The following is a 19358-nucleotide window of genomic DNA, read 5'->3' as shown; positions in this document are numbered from 1 at the left end:
ATCAGCAGTCACGCTAGGATGCCATGGAATCAGAGCAGTTTGTAGAAGAATAGAAAGAACAAAATTCGAGGTGAGATTGATTGATTGCTAACTTCTTGTATATTGGCTAGAACATATTTTTGGAGCTCGCAACGATTCGTATGTGCTTTTTTGAATTTCCTATTCCACATTTAGTCCCCATTCTTCATTATAATAAGCTCCACTCTTCTGGGAAGATGTTCCTCCAGATTTTGTGGAGATTCATTCAGGCACAAAGGTGTTAGTAAAGTCAGATACTGATGTAGGTGAGATGAGGAGGTCTGGGGTGCAGTCAGCATTCACATTCATTCATGTCCAATAGGGTTTGAGCTCTATAGCAGGAGATCTTCCACCTAAACCCATGAAAAGCAGATCTTCATGAAGCTGGCTTTGTGCACTTTGTGTCATGCTGGAACAGGTTCGGGTCTCTTAGTTCAAGTAAAGGAAAAATGTCATGCTCTTGCATCCAAAAATGTCCGATACAATTTTGTGCCTCCAACTTTGAGTGGACAGTGTGGTAAAGAACCTCATATGGCTGGAAAGGTCAGATCCAATTAGTTTTGGACACAGTGGAAAAAATCTGATTTTTTCCATAGCAGCTATTTTCCTCAATAACATGCACTTCAGATTGGTCAGTGTCACTGTGATTGACAGGTGAGGCCCCTCCCACCTCCAGATTTTGTTCTCTTTGGATCATTTACGGCATTTTTTTGTTTTCTAAGCAAATTAAACGACAAACAAATCTAAAGGGTCTAAAAAGTGTGGGATTTGAGGCAAAATTTGACCTTGTTTGTTATGAAACAGGACCTGGGTGTGTAAAGGAAACTTAGCAGCGGTGTGTGTGTGTGTGTGTGTGTGTGTGTGTGTGTGTGCGTGTGTGTGTTCCCTGAGCTTATAAAACTCCTGATCATTTCCTGATGTTTTGTATGAAGTGTGTTGGAGCAGGAGAAACAGTCGTGTGTAACGGAGACACGATACCTATGAAGCAGCAAGGGACTAAATTCAAGGCAGATCGTTTATGCTGAGGAGGTTTTTTTGTCCATGAGGTCTCCTGAGGTCTCCTAGGGTCAACCATGGCTTTTTTCTTTAGCTCTGCACTGCTGCCTTTAAACCAAACTGAAGTAAAATGCAGAACAAATTCCTCTCTATTGTGCTTGTGAGAGAACCAAACCAAGCAATGAGGGAACAGTACATTTAAATACACACACACACACACACACACACACACACACACACACACACACACACACACACACACCCCTGATCATTGTTTGCAGCTTGTCATGTGATCTTTTAAAATATGAACTGTCAACTTTATGAGGAGGTGGTACCTCAGGGCTAAGATGATCGGAAGGACATGGGTTCAAATCCCAGCATTACCGATCCCCTCAGCTGCTCATCTGTAGAAATGAGCTAAATTGTAAGTCTTGTATTTGACGGTGAAATTATTAAAGAGAAAATAACCTTAATTTTTCTTCAATCTGGCGTCCTGTTGATTTACTGAGCCAGAAATCTTCAAAAACACATCAATGGAAAGATCTGTTTCTGTATTCTGTATTCTGATTGGTTAGAAGGTTAACAGTGGATTGTGATTGGCTGGAAGTTCAGGTGTGAAAAGTGGACTGTGGAAAAGAACCAACATTTTTACCAAGATCAGAATCCAGCTTTTTTAGAACCAGAACCTCATTCTACCAATCCTTCTTTATGGATTTTTTAATACATGGACCTGTGGACCAGAATTGAACAAAGCTTGAAGCTTTCCAAATACAATTCCTACATTGGAATGAAGTCATTTGAAGCAACTGTTGAAAAAAGAGCAGATCCAAAAAACACTGATTGCAAAGGTTTGGCCTTGTATGTGTCTACTACAGACCCTTCTGGAGAATTCGACCTGCCCAGTGAAGAGTCAACCAAACAGTGTTAATCGCGTGAAAAAGTGGATCAAACACATCAAGGAGCACCTAAACGACCTAGATGAGACCAGAAACCTGAGTACATGTTCATCCGTCCATTGGCACCCACAGCAAAAAACTAGTTTAAGGGAAACCCCCAATTGAATGCCAGCTGAAGGTTGATAGATGATGGACATGTGGTGTGTTTTTCCAGTGAGTTCTCCTACTGCAGGCTGTTAGCGAGCGTACAGTCGTATTACAGTTTCTGTAATTACCTGAAGATGACAGAGGATGGAACTACCTTCAGGGAGAAAATGAGACCAGGAGCTTTCTGTTGATTCCTGAAAGAGATTTCGAGATCTTTAGTTCCACATAATAGAGTAATGATACAGTGTGTGTAATAAGTGCTTTCCTCACAAGTTTTTACAGGAACGTTAAACACCACAGACAGCTCTGCACAATGGTCTGCTGTTCAGACGGATTTCGGTTCTCATTGACGCCCGCTTTTGTTCTGAGCGTTCGAGGCGGCCGTGACCGAGGTGACAAAAATACGGCGGGGTTCCTGATCAGTGAATTCAGAATTCGATTTAAGCCGCAAGCATCGTTTAATTTATGTATTCACTTATTTATTGCATTTTTTTCGTGGATTCTTCTGTTCCGTTTCATCTGTGACCTCGGGGCTGAATAAATGCCGAGTTTTCCGTTTTATTAAAATGTATTTAAATCGTCATTCCAAAAAAAGTCACAAACCGCATTTTCATTTTAATACGCTCTGAGGGCTTTCAAACGTTTTCTAAAATCAACACTGGAACGTCTGAAAAACGTTTACATCCCTGTATTGCTCAAGCGTGAAAACGTAAGATCAGAGAATCAGAATGGGTTTTAATGCCAGATGTGTGCAAATGAAACATAGCGCATAGAAAGTGTGGAATTACAGCCAATAGAATTAAAGATAGATTAAAGATTCATATGAATCAGCCACCGATGAGTGCGATCCGATTTCAGGCCTCTGTAGTGCAAAAAGAAAGAAATAACATGAAATAAAAACAGAGGTTCTTTTCCTGTTGTGTTACAGCTCTACCTCTGCCATGTTAATCTGTATCCTATGTGACTCAGGACACGCCTCGGCCTCCAGTGTTGTAATACGTCATATTCACGTAGCAGCAGCGGTGAGATAAGATGCTTGAGAAACCAGGGGAAATCGACCTACATACAAAATATTTGTCACCAATTATTGGTCACTTTATAAATAACAAAAGTTAAACACATTTACTAACAATTATATATAAATAAATCAGTTTTTACAGACCCAAGTATGTTCAAAATGGTTCATTTTAATGATACTGAATTTTACCATCCATCCATATATATATATGCAGAGTCGCTCTGATCGCTCAGTGTATATATATACAGTAATCCCCCACTTTGGCACGATTGGAATTTCTCGCCCATGGTTTTTATCGCGGAATTGCATTTGCCACACAACTAATTAGTTTGGCTGATTTTCCCGGTGTCTCACGGAGAGCACAAAAGACCAAAAAACTTATAGGGAATTGTTTTTATGGAGTTTTAATTTAAAAGAATGAAATTTATTAATAAAAATATAATTATTAACTATAAAATGAAGTAAAATGTTAATACAGTACAGTACCGTATACATAAAATAGCATTTTGGGGTGACGTCAGTTTATAACGGGGGATTACTGTATATATATATATATGACTTTTACCACCATAATCCCATATCTATCTATCTATCTATCTATCTATCTATCTATCTATCTATCTATCTATCTATCTATCTGTCTGTCTGTCTGTCTGTCTGTCTGTCTGTCTGTCTGTCTGTCTGTCTGTCTGTCTGTGTCTCTCTCTCTCTCTCTCTCTCTCTCTCTCTCTCTCTCTCTCTCTCCATAGATAGATAGATAGATAGATAGATAGATAGATAGATAGATAGATAGATAGATAGATAGATAGATAGATATAGGGATATGGTGGTAAAATTCATAAACAGATATGAGTGTATAATCTGAGATATGTACATGTGATACAGTAATACAGTGTATTTACAGATGGTGTACAGATATATGAGATAAATATATGGAAATGGTGTAAATGTTTACGTCTTTAGAATTGAAATTCCACTGAGATGATCCAGAATGAACAGAATAAAGGAGACCTGCAGGAGGATTAAAGGCAGTAAAGCAATAATGAGACGTCAGTGTCCCTGTGTTATAGTGTAGTGTATAAGGTGATGGTACTAGCACATATTAGTGATGTCCGGTTCGTGAACGAATCGTTCATTTGAACTGGTTCTTTTTAATGAACCGGTCGAACCAGTTCACCAAATCGGACTGAATCGTTTAAAACAGTCTCAAATCAGCACTAATCAACAAAATGACTCAAGTTACTCACTTTTGAATGTGTATGAGCGTCTATCCGACTCAAAATAAATCAATATCCCTGAGAATGGGCAAAACGTAAATGTAAGGAACATTTCTAAGATGATGATGATGATGATTTAATTGAAACAGATAAGCTATATGACCTCATGCAATAGACATGACTTTATTTAAATGTGTTTAGTGTGTATGTTCATCCGCCGAGATGATATTTGGATAAGCATGACGTCATGACGTAAAAAGAACTGGTGAACCGGTTTTTTGAAACGAACTGTCCGAAAGAACTGATTCACAAAAAAGAATCGGACTTCCCATCACTAGCACATATGTTTCTGTATCTGCTTCTGGATTGAAGGAGGTTAAGCAGATTGTGACTTGGTCCATTTGTAGCCAGTCCCCTGATATTTGGAACTAGTCTCCACCCGTTTCGAGTTAATCGTACCCCTTTATGCCGAGTCTCCACCTATTTGGAGGAAGTCCCTCCCAACTGGAGTAGCTCTCTATCCATTTGGAGTTAGTCCTGCACAGTTGGAGCTAGTCTTGCCTATTTGAAGCTAGTCTTGGCCCATTTGAAGGAGCTGCAGGTATGCAAACTTCAGAGTGTATTGCCCCTCTAGTGGAATAACAGTGCAGAGTCACTCTGATCGCTCAGAAAATCACTTGAACCTTTGCCAGGCCGAGGGTTGGTTGTGTTAGTTTAGAGTTTCTCAGTCATATAAAAAATATAAGATATAAAAATGGGGGAAAAAACACCATTTAAATACAATGCATTAAAATATTTTGTTGTAGGTGTGTGTAATGTTTTATTTATTTATTGATTTATCTATTGATGTTGCCCTGAAATGCTCTTCTTGAAATTTACAGTTACAGTTAATCTCCTGGAAGTCTGAAGCTTAAATAAACACAGTATGTTTGCTGACGTTGTTTACAGGAGTGTGTGTGTGTGTGTGTGTGTGTGTGTGTGTGTGTGTGTGTGTGTGTGTGTGTGTGTGTGTGTGAGAGAGACACTGTTGGTTTTGCCCTGCATGTTGTGACTCATGAGCCAGAGAAGATGTAATCCTGCTTCAGGCTCACACAATTTCGCCACTACTGAAACTTCTGTGTGTGTGTGTGTGTGTGTGTGTGTGTGTGTGTGTGTGTGTGTGTTTGGGGGTGGGGGGGGCATCTCACATCTTGCAACATATGGGCAACATCTCACATCTCCATGGCTGACAGATTGCCCTAAAGGGCATTACTATGCGTTTTCTCACGTGTAGAGGCACGCAAGCTGGGGTACGTTCGGTTAGAAGGTCATCTGTCAGGGCATTTCTATCGATCTCAGGCTTTTATAAAGAACCATTTCACCATGAAATCCTGTCAATCCAATTCTGTGGGCAGGTCAAATAATTATCCAATAGTAAATTGTAGAGACTGAAAAGTTTCTCGTCACCAGTTGTAACAATTGGCGATTAAATTCCACGGTTGATTAACGATATCTGCAGTCAGGTATGTGTCTAATATAAGATCTGATCCAACTGGTCTATAAGAAGCATGAAGAAGAAGTTCCTGAGGCTGAAACATGCTCAGTACAGAGTGAAGTGCTGTCCTGCAGACTCGTCACGGCCTGTTTTCAGTGGTGACAGCTCGTTCATCACAAACGTTCCCACTTCACAGGAACGCTGTTTATTGGTGTTTTAGTGCCACCTGGAGGACGTTAAGCACAACTGCATCAGGGAATCAGGTTCTGTAGCTAAAAAGGTGAAAGTGTTAATTCTCCAACAGAAAGACTAAATCAGACCATCTTACCAGACCAGACCAGACTAAAATCAAACCAGCCTGAAACCAGATAAAGGACAGACTAAGACCGGGCCAGACTACATGAGATCAGACTAAAACCAGACCAGACTAAAACCCAGACTAAATCCAGACTTAACTACCTGAGATCAGACTTAAACCAGACCAGACTACCTGAGACTAGACTAAAACCAAAACAGGATACCTGAGACAAGACTAAACCAAACTGAGACCAGACCACACTACCTGAGACCAGCCTAAACCAGAATAAGACCTGACTTAAACCAGACCAGACTACCTGACACCAGACTAAACCAGACTAAGTTCAGACTACCTGAGACCAGACTGAGACAGTCTACTTCTGAGACCAGACTACAGCAAACTGTGGTCTCTGTGTGTTTTATTGAAGAAGGCGTGGCTTCTGTGTATCAGTCTCAGTGAAGGGGCGTGGCCTCTGTGTGTCAGTCTCAATAAAGTAGGCGTGTCCATAGTTGCCAAAATATTTCTTGTAAGTTTAAAAAAAGACCCCAGATTGTGGTGGAGTTTTGAGGTCTTGAAGCAGTCAGCAGTCTGCAGCGGTGGACTTCCTGGCTTCCTGTAGCACTTCCTATTTTGCTGTGGTTTAATCACACTGAACAGATCCTGTCAGGAAAAAGTGAAGCTGCTACGCTCCTCTCGGTTCTCGTCTTTGGAAATCGAGACTGATTACCTTTTATTTATTTAATTTAATGCACAGTCTTGTTTTTGTTTGTGGAAAGTGAATGAACAGAAAATGTGCTGGAAGTCATGGACATGGTTTTGATTCTCTTTTTTGGCTCGTTCCCTTTGCAGGAGCTTCGATCAGATGAGCATCAGGACAGAGGACTTCAGCATGAGCGACGCCTGGTCCACCGTGCCCTCAGAGTGCACATCTGTTATCAGCCTGAACCTGTCTCCCTCGCAGCCCGTCTCACCGACACCACGTCACAGGAAGGTACACGTGAGACCAGACGGCGTCCTCTTCCCTTCTGTAAACCTCAAATCTTATAGGGTTATAATTTATAATGAAACGATTATATACATCATCTCATCGTGATGATGTTTGGCTGGTTAGGATTGAACATGTGTGCGGGTGGTAGCTTTACAGGTACATTGGAATTGGGATTTAAACGTGTGACCTTCCGAGGGCTCCAAAAAGTCCAATCTGCCACTGCCGGGCCCTTGTATCAACATGAACGTACAAATACTGTTATTTTTCAAGATGATGAGATTTTAGGAGCTCAGATGGGTTTGAAACATAGGTACTGTAGTGAAGGGATGTGTTTCAGAGTTGAAAAAAGATTTTATGACGAATTTATGAATCACCAGTGGGAGGCGCTGTTTAACATTATCACATTACCCTGTAAGGATCTGTAAGAGAATGATGATAAGTGTTGGAGTGAGACGTTGCAGGATGTTGGTGCACCATGTGGAGGTGAAGATCAAGCCGTGGATCGTATTTGCTAATACCCGATTAATCAAATGATGATGTTGAAAATAGATACGGGGTAAAAAACAAACAAACAAACTAACAGTAAAAATAGTACTGAATTTTAATACAAAAAGTTTGAGCGAAGGGAATCGACTACGCCGTACTGAATATTTCGGATGGTAAAGATTTCTTTGAGGAACAGGAACATTCAGTGAAACCCTTACGAGACATGGTGTCGTCTCTGTGGTCTGTCTAATATGAGCGTCTGACTTTCATTTCCTATTTTCACTCTCATTCTGAAGAATCTCAGAGCTCAAGGTTGAGCAGGAAATTAATTTATTCTCAGACTTTCCTTTTAACTTTTCTGCCGTGCCTTTAGAACTTCTTCACGAAGAACAGACTCGCTTCTGTGTTCATTTCTGAACACTGGTGTGTGTGTGTGTGTGTGTGTGTGTGTGTGTATGTGTGTGTGTGTGTGTGTGTGTGTGTGTGTGTGTGTGTGTGTGTGTGTGTGTGTGTGAGAGAGAGAGAGAGTTCCTGAAAGACAAAATGGCATGCAGACTGAGTAAAAGTGACTCATCGGAGAGAAATCATGTTCCTCTAAACTCTTCTGCTTTTGTGGCATCAGATTATTTAGAATCAGATTTTCTTAAAAGCAATGTACAATTTTAGGAAGTTGCCATGGTATTATTATTATTATTATTATTATTATTATTATTATTATTATTATTATTATTATTATTATTATAAGGCTTCTGTTCTGTGCAGATTAAATAGAAATAGTAATTTAGGTGTTTTTATAATTTTTTGTGGACACCCGAGTATAAGATTCCTGCATGCCTTTTTTTGAACATCTCATTCCACATTTAGTCTCCGTTTACTGGTTTAATAATTCCACTCTTCTGGGAAGATGTTCTTCTAGATTTTGTGAATATTCATTCAGCCACGAGGGTGTTAGTTAAAGTAATATTTCATGCTGAAGACGTCCCACAGAATTGTGTGCAGTTTGAGGGAAAACCACACCCGGCTGGAGAAGTCAGGAGTCCCAATACTTTTGATCGTAGTCTGTATTAAGCTGCTAAAAAGGGCCCCTGTATTTTTTTTTAACAAGGCCACTAGATGGCAGCAAATCCTGATTATTGATACACTATAAGTGAACAGTGAGAGTCCTGATCTTCATCTCATTTGATGTTTGAGAAAAGTTCTCCACTTCGACTCTCTGTGTCATAAACAGATAAATGCAATGTGTCTCTGCACTGTAATAAATGAGTGAGGTTAGAATTCAGGGCTGTAACGAAGGCGGTGCAGTGAAATACCTGAATGTGTGTCTTCTCTCTGGACCAGCAGTGTACGTCTGCCTTATAGACTTCCTGTGTTAACTTCCTGCCCTATTTGTGACACTGTAAAAGCTGTCACCGAAGTGTGTGTGTGTGTGTGTGTGTGTGTGTGTGTGTGTGTGTGTGTGTGTGTGTGTGTGTGTGTGTGTGGCTTCAGCTTGTCTTTTTACACCTGTGTTAATCAGCGTTTGCGTGTCAACACCTGTTTTATTACAGCGACATCTGAAAAAAAGACAGAAAATCACCTGTTTATCCTTTCATTTTAATCATCACACAAGAGAGAGAAAAAGAGAGAGAGGGAGAGAGAGAGAGAGAGCAAGATATATAGAGAAAGAGAGAGAGAGATAAAGAGAGAGAGAGAGAGAGAGAGAGAGAGAAAGATGATCACTACGTCACGTCTCGCTGCTGAGCCGCCCTGAGCCGTGTTTAAAACCCGACATGCAACATAGCAAAGTGTCCTGTTACTGTGTGTGTGTGTGTGTGTGTGTGTGTGTGTGTGTGTGTGTGTGTGTGTGTGTGTGTGTGTGTATTTTGGTCACTCGTGTTTGTGTGCGTTTGTGTGTGTGTGTTTTGGTCACCCTGGTGTGTGTGTGTGTGTGTGTGTTTTGGTTACCCTGTGGTGTGTGTGTGTGTGTGTGTGTGTGTGTGTGTGTGTGTATTTTGGTCACTCGTGTTTGTGTGCGTTTGTGTGTGTGTGTGTGTGTGTGTGTTTTGGTCACCCTGGTGTGTGTGTGTGTGTGTGTGTGTGTGTGTGTTTTGGTTACCCTGGTGTGTGTGTGTGTGTGTGTGTGTGTGTGTGTGTGTGTGTGTGTGTGTGTGTGTTGGTCACTCTGGTGTGTGTGTAAGTGGTTCCTGGATGCTCCGGCTCGTATGGAAATAGTATGAAAAGTTGTGTTACTGTGGTAACGTGAGTCATGTTGTTCCATAACTGTGCTGAGTTTAAGAAAATTACACACAAATTTACCATCGTGTCTGGATAACTGTGTGTGTGTGTGTGTGTGTGTGTGTGTGTGTGTGTGTGTGTGTGTAACATTGTGTGTGTAACATTGTGTGTATAACGCTGTGTGTGTGTGTAATGCTGTGTGTGTGTAACATTGTGTGTATAACGCTGTGTGTGTGTGTAATGCTGTGTGTGTGTGTAACGCTGTATTTGTGTGTAACGCTGTGTGTGTGTAACGATGTGTGTGTAACATTGTGTGTGTAACATTGTGTGTGTAACATTGTGTGTGTAACGCTGTGTGTGTGTGTGTGTGTGTGTGTGTAACGCTGTTTGTGTGTGTAACGCTGTGTGTGTAATGCTGTGTCTGTAACGCTGTGTGTGTGTGTGTGTAATGCTGTGTGTGTGTGTAACGCTGCGTGTGTGTGTAATGCTGTGTGTGTGTGTGTGTAAAACGCTGTGTGTGTGTGTAACGCTGTATGTTTGTGTAACGCTGTGTGTGTAACGCTGTATGTTTGTGTAACGCTGTGTGTGTAACGCTGTGTGTGTAATGCTGTATGTGTGTGTAACGCTTTGTGTGTAATGCTGTATGTGTGTGTGTGTGTGTGTGTGTGTGTGTGTGTGTAACATTGTGTGTGTAACGCTGTGTGTGTGTGTAATGCTATGTGTGTTTGTAACACTGTGTGTGTGTAACGCTGTGTGTGTAAAACGCTGTGTGTGTGTAATGCTATATGTGTGTGTGTAACGCTGTGTGTGTAACGCTGTGTGTGTAATGCTGTGTCTGTAACGCTGTGTGTGTGTGTGTAATGCTGTGTGTGTGTAACGCTGCGTGTGTGTAATGCTGTGTGTGTGTGTGTAAAACGCTGTGTGTGTGTGTGTGTGTGTGTGTAACGCTGTATGTTTGTGTAACGCTGTTTGTGTAACGCTGTGTGTGTAACGCTGTGTGTGTAATGCTGTATGTTTGTGTAACGCTGTGTGTGTAACGCTGTGTGTGTAATGCTGTATGTGTGTGTAACGCTTTGTGTGTAATGCTGTGTGTGTGTGTGTGTGTGTGTGTAACATTGTGTGTGTAACGCTGTGTGTGTGTGTAATGCTATGTGTGTTTGTAACACTGTGTGTGTAACGCTGTGTGTGTAACGCTGTGTGTGTGTGTAATGCTATGTGTGTGTGTAACGCTGTGTGTGTAACGCTGTGTGTGTGTAATGCTATGTGTGTGTGTAACGCTGTGTGTGTGTGTAATGCTATGTGTGTGTGTAACGCTGTGTGTGTAACGCTGTGTGTGTGTAATGCTATGTGTGTGTGTAACGCTGTGTGTGTAATGCTGTGTGTGTAACGCTTTGTGTGTCACGCTGTTAAAGGAAACTAATCAGGGACGAAGCAGAGGTACTGAGAGATGATTGTTTTCCTCCGACAGTGTATATAAATATGTAATAAATAAAGGTAGTTAAAAATTAATATATAAAATATATATAAAAGAAAATAAAGATAAAATACATGATAATAATAATAATAATAATAATAATAATAATAATAATAATAATAATAATAATAATAATAATGGGGAGAAAGTATTCAGGAAACTACATAGGAATTAAATAAATAATAAAAAATAATAATAAAATAAAAGAGAAACAAAAGAAAGAAAGAAAGAAAGAAAGAAAGAAAGAAAGAAAGAAAGAAAGAAAGAGGTCATATAAATATAAAGATAAATAAAAGCTATAAAAAAGCAGTAATAATCAGGAACTGAACCACAGTCCTGCCCTGATTCACTGCATTCATCTGAATAAATCAAACCCATTTCATCTCTCTTTTATCTCCAAGTTTAGCAGAACACAGAGAGAGGAGTGTGTGTGTGTGTGTGTGTGTGTGTGTGTGTGTGTGTGTGTGTGTGTGTGTATGTGTGTGTGTGTGTGTGTGTGTGTGTGTGTGTGTGTGTGTGTGTGTGTGTATGAGGGTGTTTAGGGTGTGGCTGTTCAGCCCAAGGCTGCCTTCATGAGCTGAAACACCTTAGTAGCAGCTGATGACTCATTCCTGTTTGACTTTGTCCTGCAGTTGCGTAAAAAAGCCGAAGCGGGTTTTGTGTGTGTGTGTGTGTGTGTGTGTGTGTGTGTGTGTGTGTGTGTGTGTGTGTGTGTGTGGGTGAGTGGCATAGTCTTGTTTAAAACTTTTCCAGTCTGTCAGTCTGTGAGAGCTGAGTGTGTTATTCAGCGAGAAGAAAGAACGTCTTGTTTGTTTCTGGTGGAAATGAGGAGCGCTTCTGAGGATCTGCTGGGTTTTGGAGCAGATCTGAGGATCTGAGCACCAGGACACCGTGTCAGGATTAGAGTCTGCGTCCTACAGCAGCTTCAGGGATTCATTATGGTGAGTTCCGTTCAGTCCACCAGCTTATCGCTGCGTCTCTTATCACATTGATTTATTATTCATAAGCTTGAAGGTAACGGTGGAGGAGGTTCTTTTTAGATAGTCTCACACACCCAGAGCCTCACACACTGAGAGTCTACACACCCAGAGCCTCACACACTGAGAGTCTACACACCGAGAGTCTCACACACCGAGAGTCTACACACCGAGGCTTCACACACCGAGGCTTCACACACCGAGGCTTCACACACCGAGCGTCTCACACACCGAGCGCCTCACACACTAAGAGTCTACACACCGAGGCTTCACACACCGAGAGTCTCACACACCGAGAGTCTCACAAACCGAGAGTCTCAGACACCGAGAGTCTCACACACCGAGAGTCTCACACACCGAGAGCCTCACACACTAAGAGTCTAAACACCGAGGCTTCACACACCGAGAGTCTCACACACTGAGAGTCTACACACTAAGAGTCTATACATCGAGAGTCTCACACACCGAGAGCCTCACACACCGAGAGTCTACACACCGAAGTATCTCAGCGTCATGCTACACAAATACAAACACGAATCGTCCATAGAAATATATCTAAAAATGTCCAAATATTCTATCTATCTATCTATCTATCTATCTATCTATCTATCTATCTATCTATCTATCTATCTATCTATCTATCTATCTGTCTGTCTGTCTGTCTGTCTGTCTGTCTGTCTGTCTGTCTGTCTGTCTGTCTGTCTGTCTACAGTCTGAATATTTGGACATTTTCATATGTATTTAAAATTTTGTTTAGATAAAAGTGCATCGTCATTACTAGAAATTTCTAACTATTTTATTTATTTATTTATTTATTTATTTATTTGTTTATTTTTAACCCAAAAAGTATAAACTCGGGGTGTGACTGCAAACATTCCTGACATTACACAAAGGCAGTTTTGTCATTTATTATGTAAATTTGTTTTTTTATATTATTATTTAATAATTTATTATCAGCTATGGATACATACAATTATTATTATTATTATTATTATTATTATTATTATTATTATTATTATTATTATTATTATATATTAGGAAAAAGTAAGTAAAATTAAAAATATTAAATACGTACAAAAAAATTATTATAAACTATAATAGAAATTAAAAAAAGAAATTACAGAAATACACATCCAACATAAAAGAGAAAATTAAATATACATTTATAAAGAAAACATTTTTCTCACGTTATTATTATTATTATTATTATTATTATTATTATTATTATTATTTATTAAATAAAAAAAAACTCTATTAAAGTCGGTCTTTAAAGTGATTTTTTTAAATAAACGCATATTTTGATGAAACTTGTTGAATTTCACACCAATGATGCAGAACCACTGCAGAATAAGCAGAAGAGCAGAACAGGAAGTGCTCTGGGTCTCCCAACACGGGCTCATTTTTGCCTGCCTGGTCACTGGTTTTAAATCGTCCAATTGGATTTGAGGAAAATTCGACCTTCCTATAAATAAATTTTTTTTTTAAATATAGGGTTTATTCATTATTTTTCTATATTCTGTTTTTATATATGCAAATAATATGTAGAATTATATTCTCAAAAATAGAATAATATCTCTTTCATAACAGTTGTAAGTCAACAGAACTAAAGATTTATACTTTGGAAGGGTGATTGTGGGAAACCTGGAATTTATTTACTGTTTTTATACTTTTTTATATCCATTTTACATTTGAAAAATAAATGAAAGCATTAAATCTCTACAATTATCTATTTCATATGTTACTGTAAATAAACAAAGCTATTAATTATGACTTATTAAACATATAAACACTGAAAAAAACACTGCAGTGGTCTTTATCTAGCAGCTGGTTAACCTCATGCGTTATATGTAGTGTAACTTGGTATGAAGTGAAGTGTGTTTACTTCTGAAACTTCGGTCAAATATGAATGATTTGTTCATTTTCAGCAGATGTTTGATGTAGAGAGTGATCTGCTGCTGTTGTGGTGACTGGGAACTTGTAATGTGACTGTGTACAGAAAACAGAAATGATTTGTTCACCTTCAGCTCCATGAAGATATGCTTTGCATGGGTTGGAGTTGAAGATCTTCTGCAATAAATCCTATTAAACAACTTTGGACTGAATGTGAACGCTGACTGCACCCCAGGTGTCCTCACCTCACCCCTAACTAACACCCTCCACAATATCTAGTGGAACATCTTCCCAGAAGCGTGTTGGATATTAGAACTGCGAATGGGGACAAAATGTGGAACTGGATGTTCTAAAAGCACATAAGAATCTTATGCTCAGGTGTCCACAATCCTTTGTACATATAGTGTTTGTCAGAGGAACCTTTTGTATTTTAGTATTAAAATAAACCTTCTGCCCCATGTACATATACGTGTATAAAAAAGGACAATGCGACGCTGATGTGATCCGTACTTACGCGGTCTTGGTGGTCACAAGGTCTTATAGCGATCACACGGATTCTCAGGTCACCCAACTGGAATTCTGGAAATGAACAGAAAGTGTAGTGTGATCATTGCCTCTACAGGGAGCAGAACTCTGTAAACAGGAAATGAGCTTGTGGTTGAGAAGACTAGTAGGAATTTTACTTCCTGGAAATTTTAGAGTCGAGAGCAAATTTGAAAGGTTTATGAGAAGAATAGGCAAAATGGCCGTGGCTGAATAAATCTTGATTTACTCAGTATCCTCCTCAAACAGGAAAAATATCTCATTTCGGTACATTCGCCATGGCTTTCTGATACACATCGTTCTGCTTAACTCTTTAATTCTGTGAAGCTGCTTTGAAACAATGTCTTTAAGAAAAGTGCAATAGAAATAAACTTGACTTTAATAATCTCATTTCTAATCCTGTCCATCGTCGTCACTCCCAAAGAACATCTCAACATCTTCAGCTCTGCTACCTCCAGCTCCACCTCCTGTCTTTTACTCAATGCCACTGTCTCTAATCCATACAACATCTCAGGTCTCACCACAGTCCTATAAACTTTCCCTTTCACTCTCACAGATACTCTTCTATCACAAATCACTCCTGCTATCACTCTTCTCCACCCACTCCACCCTGCCTGCACTCTTTTCTTTACTTCTCTAACACACTCTTCATTACTTTGCACTGTTGACCCCAGGTACCTGAACTCCTCCACCTTCTCCACCTCTTCTTCCTGCAACTGCACCCCTCCACTGCCCTCCCTCTCATTCACACACATGTACTCTGTCTCACTCCTACTGACTTTCATTCCCCTTCTCTCCAGCGTGTACCTCCACCTCTCCAGGATCTTCTCCACCTGCTCCCTACTCTCACCACAAATCACAATATCATCCGCAAACATCATAGTCCACAGAGACTCCTGTCTGACCTCGTCCATCAACCTGTCCATCACCACTGCAAACGGGAAAGGGCTCAGAGCCGATCCTTGATGCAGTCCAACCTCTACCTTGAACCAGTCTGTCGTTCCTACTGCACACTTCACTGCTGTCACACTGTCCTCATACATGTCCTGCACCACCCTCACATACTTCTCTGGCACACCTGACTTCCTCATACAATACCACACTTTCTCTAAATCCACAAACACACAATGCAAGTCCTTCTGATCTTCTCTATACTTCTCCATCAACATCCTCAAAGCAAATAATGCATCTGTGGTGCTCTTCCTCAGCATGAAACCATACTGCTGCTCACAGATGGTCACCTCTTCTCTCAGCCTGGCTTCCACTACTCTTTCCCATAACTTCATGGTGTGACTGATCAACTTAATTCCCCTGTAGTTACTGCAGGTCTGCACATCTCCCTTATTCTTAAAGATCAGTACCAGCACACTTCTTCTCCATTCCTCAGGCATCTTCTCACCTTCCAAAATCCTGTTAAACAATCCGGTTAAAAACTCCACTGCATCTCTCCTAAACATCTCCACGCTTCTACCGGTATGTCATCTGGTCCAACCGACTTTCCACTCTTCATCCTCTTAATCGCTGTTCTCACTTCCTCCTTACTGATCCTATCTACATCCTGCTTCACCATCTCCACATCATCCAACCTTCTTTCACTCTCATTTTCCTCGTTCATCAGCTGCTTAAAATACTCCCTCCATCTTCTCAACACACTCTCCTCACTAGTCAACACATTTCCATCTCCATCCTTTATTGCTCTAACTTGCAGTACATCCTTCCCAGCTCGGTTCCTCTGTCTCTTTATCTTCCTTTCTATTTCCAGATGTTACACCAAGAACCTTTCTAGCTGTCTCTCTTATAGGAATAAATACAATAAACAAATAAATAAATTAGTAAGTAAATTAATTTATAAATAAATGTTTGTTTATTACTGTTACATTTGTTTCAGATTAACTTTGACTTTTTTTTTTTTAAAGGACGTAAATGTTGTTTTAAATGTTTTCAAAAGCGAAAGAAGAAAAAAAAATCCCTGAAAATGGCGCATAAGAGGAATGTGGCGTGCGTCAGACGATGAGGGCGGGGCCAGGGGCGGGGCATCTCATTTTCGTCTGTGCGGTCACGCTGTGTGACTCGCTGCAGAGCGAGAGAGGGGGAGAAAGAAGGAGGGAGAGACAGAGAGAGAGAAAGAGAGAGAGAGAGAGAGACAGAGACAGACAGACAGACAGACAGACAGACAGACACACACACAGACAGACAGACAGACAGACAGAAAGTCAGACAGACTGACAGACAGAAACGGAGGGAGGGAGAGACGCAGTGCGCGCGCTGCACAGGTACGCACTTTCTGTATTCACTCCTTTTACACCTGAAACTTTCACCCAACTTTATCTGTTAAACTCACTTGTGTGTGTGTGTGTGTGTGTGTGTGTGCGCGTGTGCGCGCGTGCGCGCGTGTGCATGCGCGCGTCCGGGAGCCAGTGCGCGCGCCAGCGTGGCGTTATTCCGTAGGTTTATAATAAGGGCGCGTTCCCGCTTCATTGTCCAGTAGCAGCTGCTTACTGTATATTCGAGCTGAACAGACAGAGAGAAAAAAAAAACCCTTCTCACTCCATCCATCACTTTTACACCAGCACATTTCTGATATCGGGCAAAAGTTTTGGCACCCAGGTGCGAGACTGTGAGAGGATCAGAATCCTAAACAAAGCAATAAAAAACGAGTTTTATTACATGAAGAATGAGAAGTTCAGTTTCAGTGACGTGAGAGTGTTAAAAAGCATCCGAATCCAGATCAGAGTGAAGATATAGTGTAGAAAATCTTCTGCAAGTGAGAATAATAATAATAAGGCTGATTCATTTATAACATACAGTCTAAAGCTAGAGAGAGAAAGAGAGAGAGAGAGAGAGAGAGAGAGAGAGAGAGAGAGAGAGAGAGAGCTTGAAATGAACGTTGATGTTGCTAATAAATGATTGTAGATCTAATATCAGTTTTCACTTCACAGGAGACCTTCTCTCACACCCCTGATAAAGCTAAGCTCAGGTCCAGGACCAATATATTTACATAAATGTGGAAGAAAATATACAAAAATGTTGCATTAAGAATTTGGCTTGCGATGCTTTAGGAGTGTAAGTTATTGGCGTGACGTGAATCAGTGATGGATCTCAGGGGGGAATGATGTGGGTAGAGTGAAATCAGCACATTCTTTTTGGTTTTCTGCCCTGCAATATTTCGTGCTCTTGAATACAGATGTTTTATGAACTGAGCACGTATTAAAGTTCACGTCTCTTATCCTCTAACCTGCCCGTAACTGATAACTCAGCTGGAAAAACACCTCGCTGACAGGTTTGGACGTTTATCAGGGTTCGTAAACGAAAGCGCATTTCTAATGGAGTTCTGTTTGTTTCCATTTTCTTTGATAGAATTCTGAGGAAAAAGGAGGCGGCGTGCTGAACCGGGTGGTCACGTTCCTGTCGAGGAGGCGCCGGAGGACGTCGTCTGACGGCACCGAGGAAAATGCGTCGCCTCTTTCCAGCCCGAGCAAGTCAGCAGACCTGAGGCAGGAGGGAGAAGAGTTCGAGCAGGGTTTCTTCTCTGATAAAGGGAGCCCGAGCGTGCAGAGCGTGGCCTCCATCGTAGCAGACGGTGGTGACCTTCCGTTCGCAGATAGTGACAGCAGTGGCAGCGTGAGGAACTTGGCCTTGAAAAACAAAGACGAACAAGAGCTTCTAGTGGCGCAGGCGAGCAAGAAGCTCCGGGTGTTCCTGGAAGAGATCAGCGTCACTGGAGAAGGAGCGGAGAGCCGGATCACTGAGAAATGCACAGAGATTACGTTAAACTCCGAGGTTAGATCTCCAGACGTCAAAAAGACGGCCCTGAAGCCGGTCGTGGGAGGACAAGGGAATTACAGCGCTCTCACCGGGGTGACGCTGAGATCCAAGTCCAGGAGCGATTCCAGCTCTTCGGATCAAAGTTGCACTGAAAGCATGGGGAAGAAAACTCCAAGCAGGAGAAGACCCCGCAAGCTGAGCGGCGGCTCTCAAGATCCTTTAAGCCCTACAAAACCTTCATCCCCTGAGGCGGAGAATGGGTCTGCTCAGGCCTCGCCCTCATCTCTACAGGTGCACAAAGCCATGTGGGTGGAAACGCACATGGAGGAGGAAGGGAGCGAGAACAGCTCAGTTGGTCAGGTCACACCCGTCCGACAGAGTCCTGTGCTGGGCCTCGGAGCTTCTCTCATCGCTCAGGATTCAGGCTCCGATTCGTCGGTTTATCAGGACGCCGTGGAAGTGAAGCACGAAGAGGAACCGCAAGAGCTGAGTAAAGCCGAGAAACGCAGGAGCGTCAAGCTTTCCACAAGTGAAAAGTTCTTCGCCAAGAAAGTGTGGCTGAACTCGCAGTCGAGTCTGGACGGAGAACAAGAAGAGACGAGCACGACGAGCTCAAACTCCCAGAGCAAGCAGAAATCCGAAGTCAGAATGTAAGTCGTGTTTGCGCTTCTTTTAGTGTGTTCGTGTGTCCGTGCGTTTCTCCTGCACGTTGGTGCAGGAATAAAACCCTTTGTTTCTATGATCTAGATGAGAACTGGCCATGTAACACGATCTCCTTTTTCCCATGAATTTCTATATGAGAGCAGGACAATAACGTCTTTCAGCTTTTCAAAAGATCTCAGTGGAAATTACATGAACGTGAACGACAAATCAGAAGGACATGGATTTTCAGAAGCAATTTATTGGTAAAGAAGTAGAAAGTGATGAGTCGCTCAGGCGTGATGCTGGAGTTCCTCA

At 41.3% G+C, this 19358-nt stretch overlaps 2 protein-coding genes across 5 annotated transcripts in view; both read left to right on the top strand.

Moving 5' to 3' along the window:
• Positions 1-19358, top strand: part of crybg1a (crystallin beta-gamma domain containing 1a) — a 64192-nt gene that overhangs the window by 18445 nt on the left and 26389 nt on the right. For 2 of the 4 annotated variants that reach the window (XM_083544507.1, XM_083544506.1), the window contains exons 2-3: positions 6914-7055; positions 17994-19051. In XM_083544507.1, coding sequence (XP_083400633.1) covers positions 6914-7055; positions 17994-19051 — 1200 coding nt within the window. Of the gene's footprint in view, positions 1-6913; positions 7056-11764; positions 12172-17993; positions 19052-19358 lie in introns of those variants that run through there. The other 2 variants (XM_083544508.1, XM_083544509.1) reach the window with 2 other exon arrangements.
• Positions 1-19358, top strand: part of srrm1 (serine/arginine repetitive matrix 1) — a 99484-nt gene that overhangs the window by 65034 nt on the left and 15092 nt on the right. The window lies entirely within an intron of this gene.

This window comes from Silurus aristotelis, assembly GCF_946808225.1.
Source record: "Silurus aristotelis genome assembly, chromosome: 6".
Taxonomy (NCBI): Eukaryota; Metazoa; Chordata; class Actinopteri; order Siluriformes; family Siluridae; genus Silurus; species Silurus aristotelis.
Note: the sequence above shows the minus strand (reverse complement) of the source record. Positions and strands in the feature narration are given on the sequence as shown.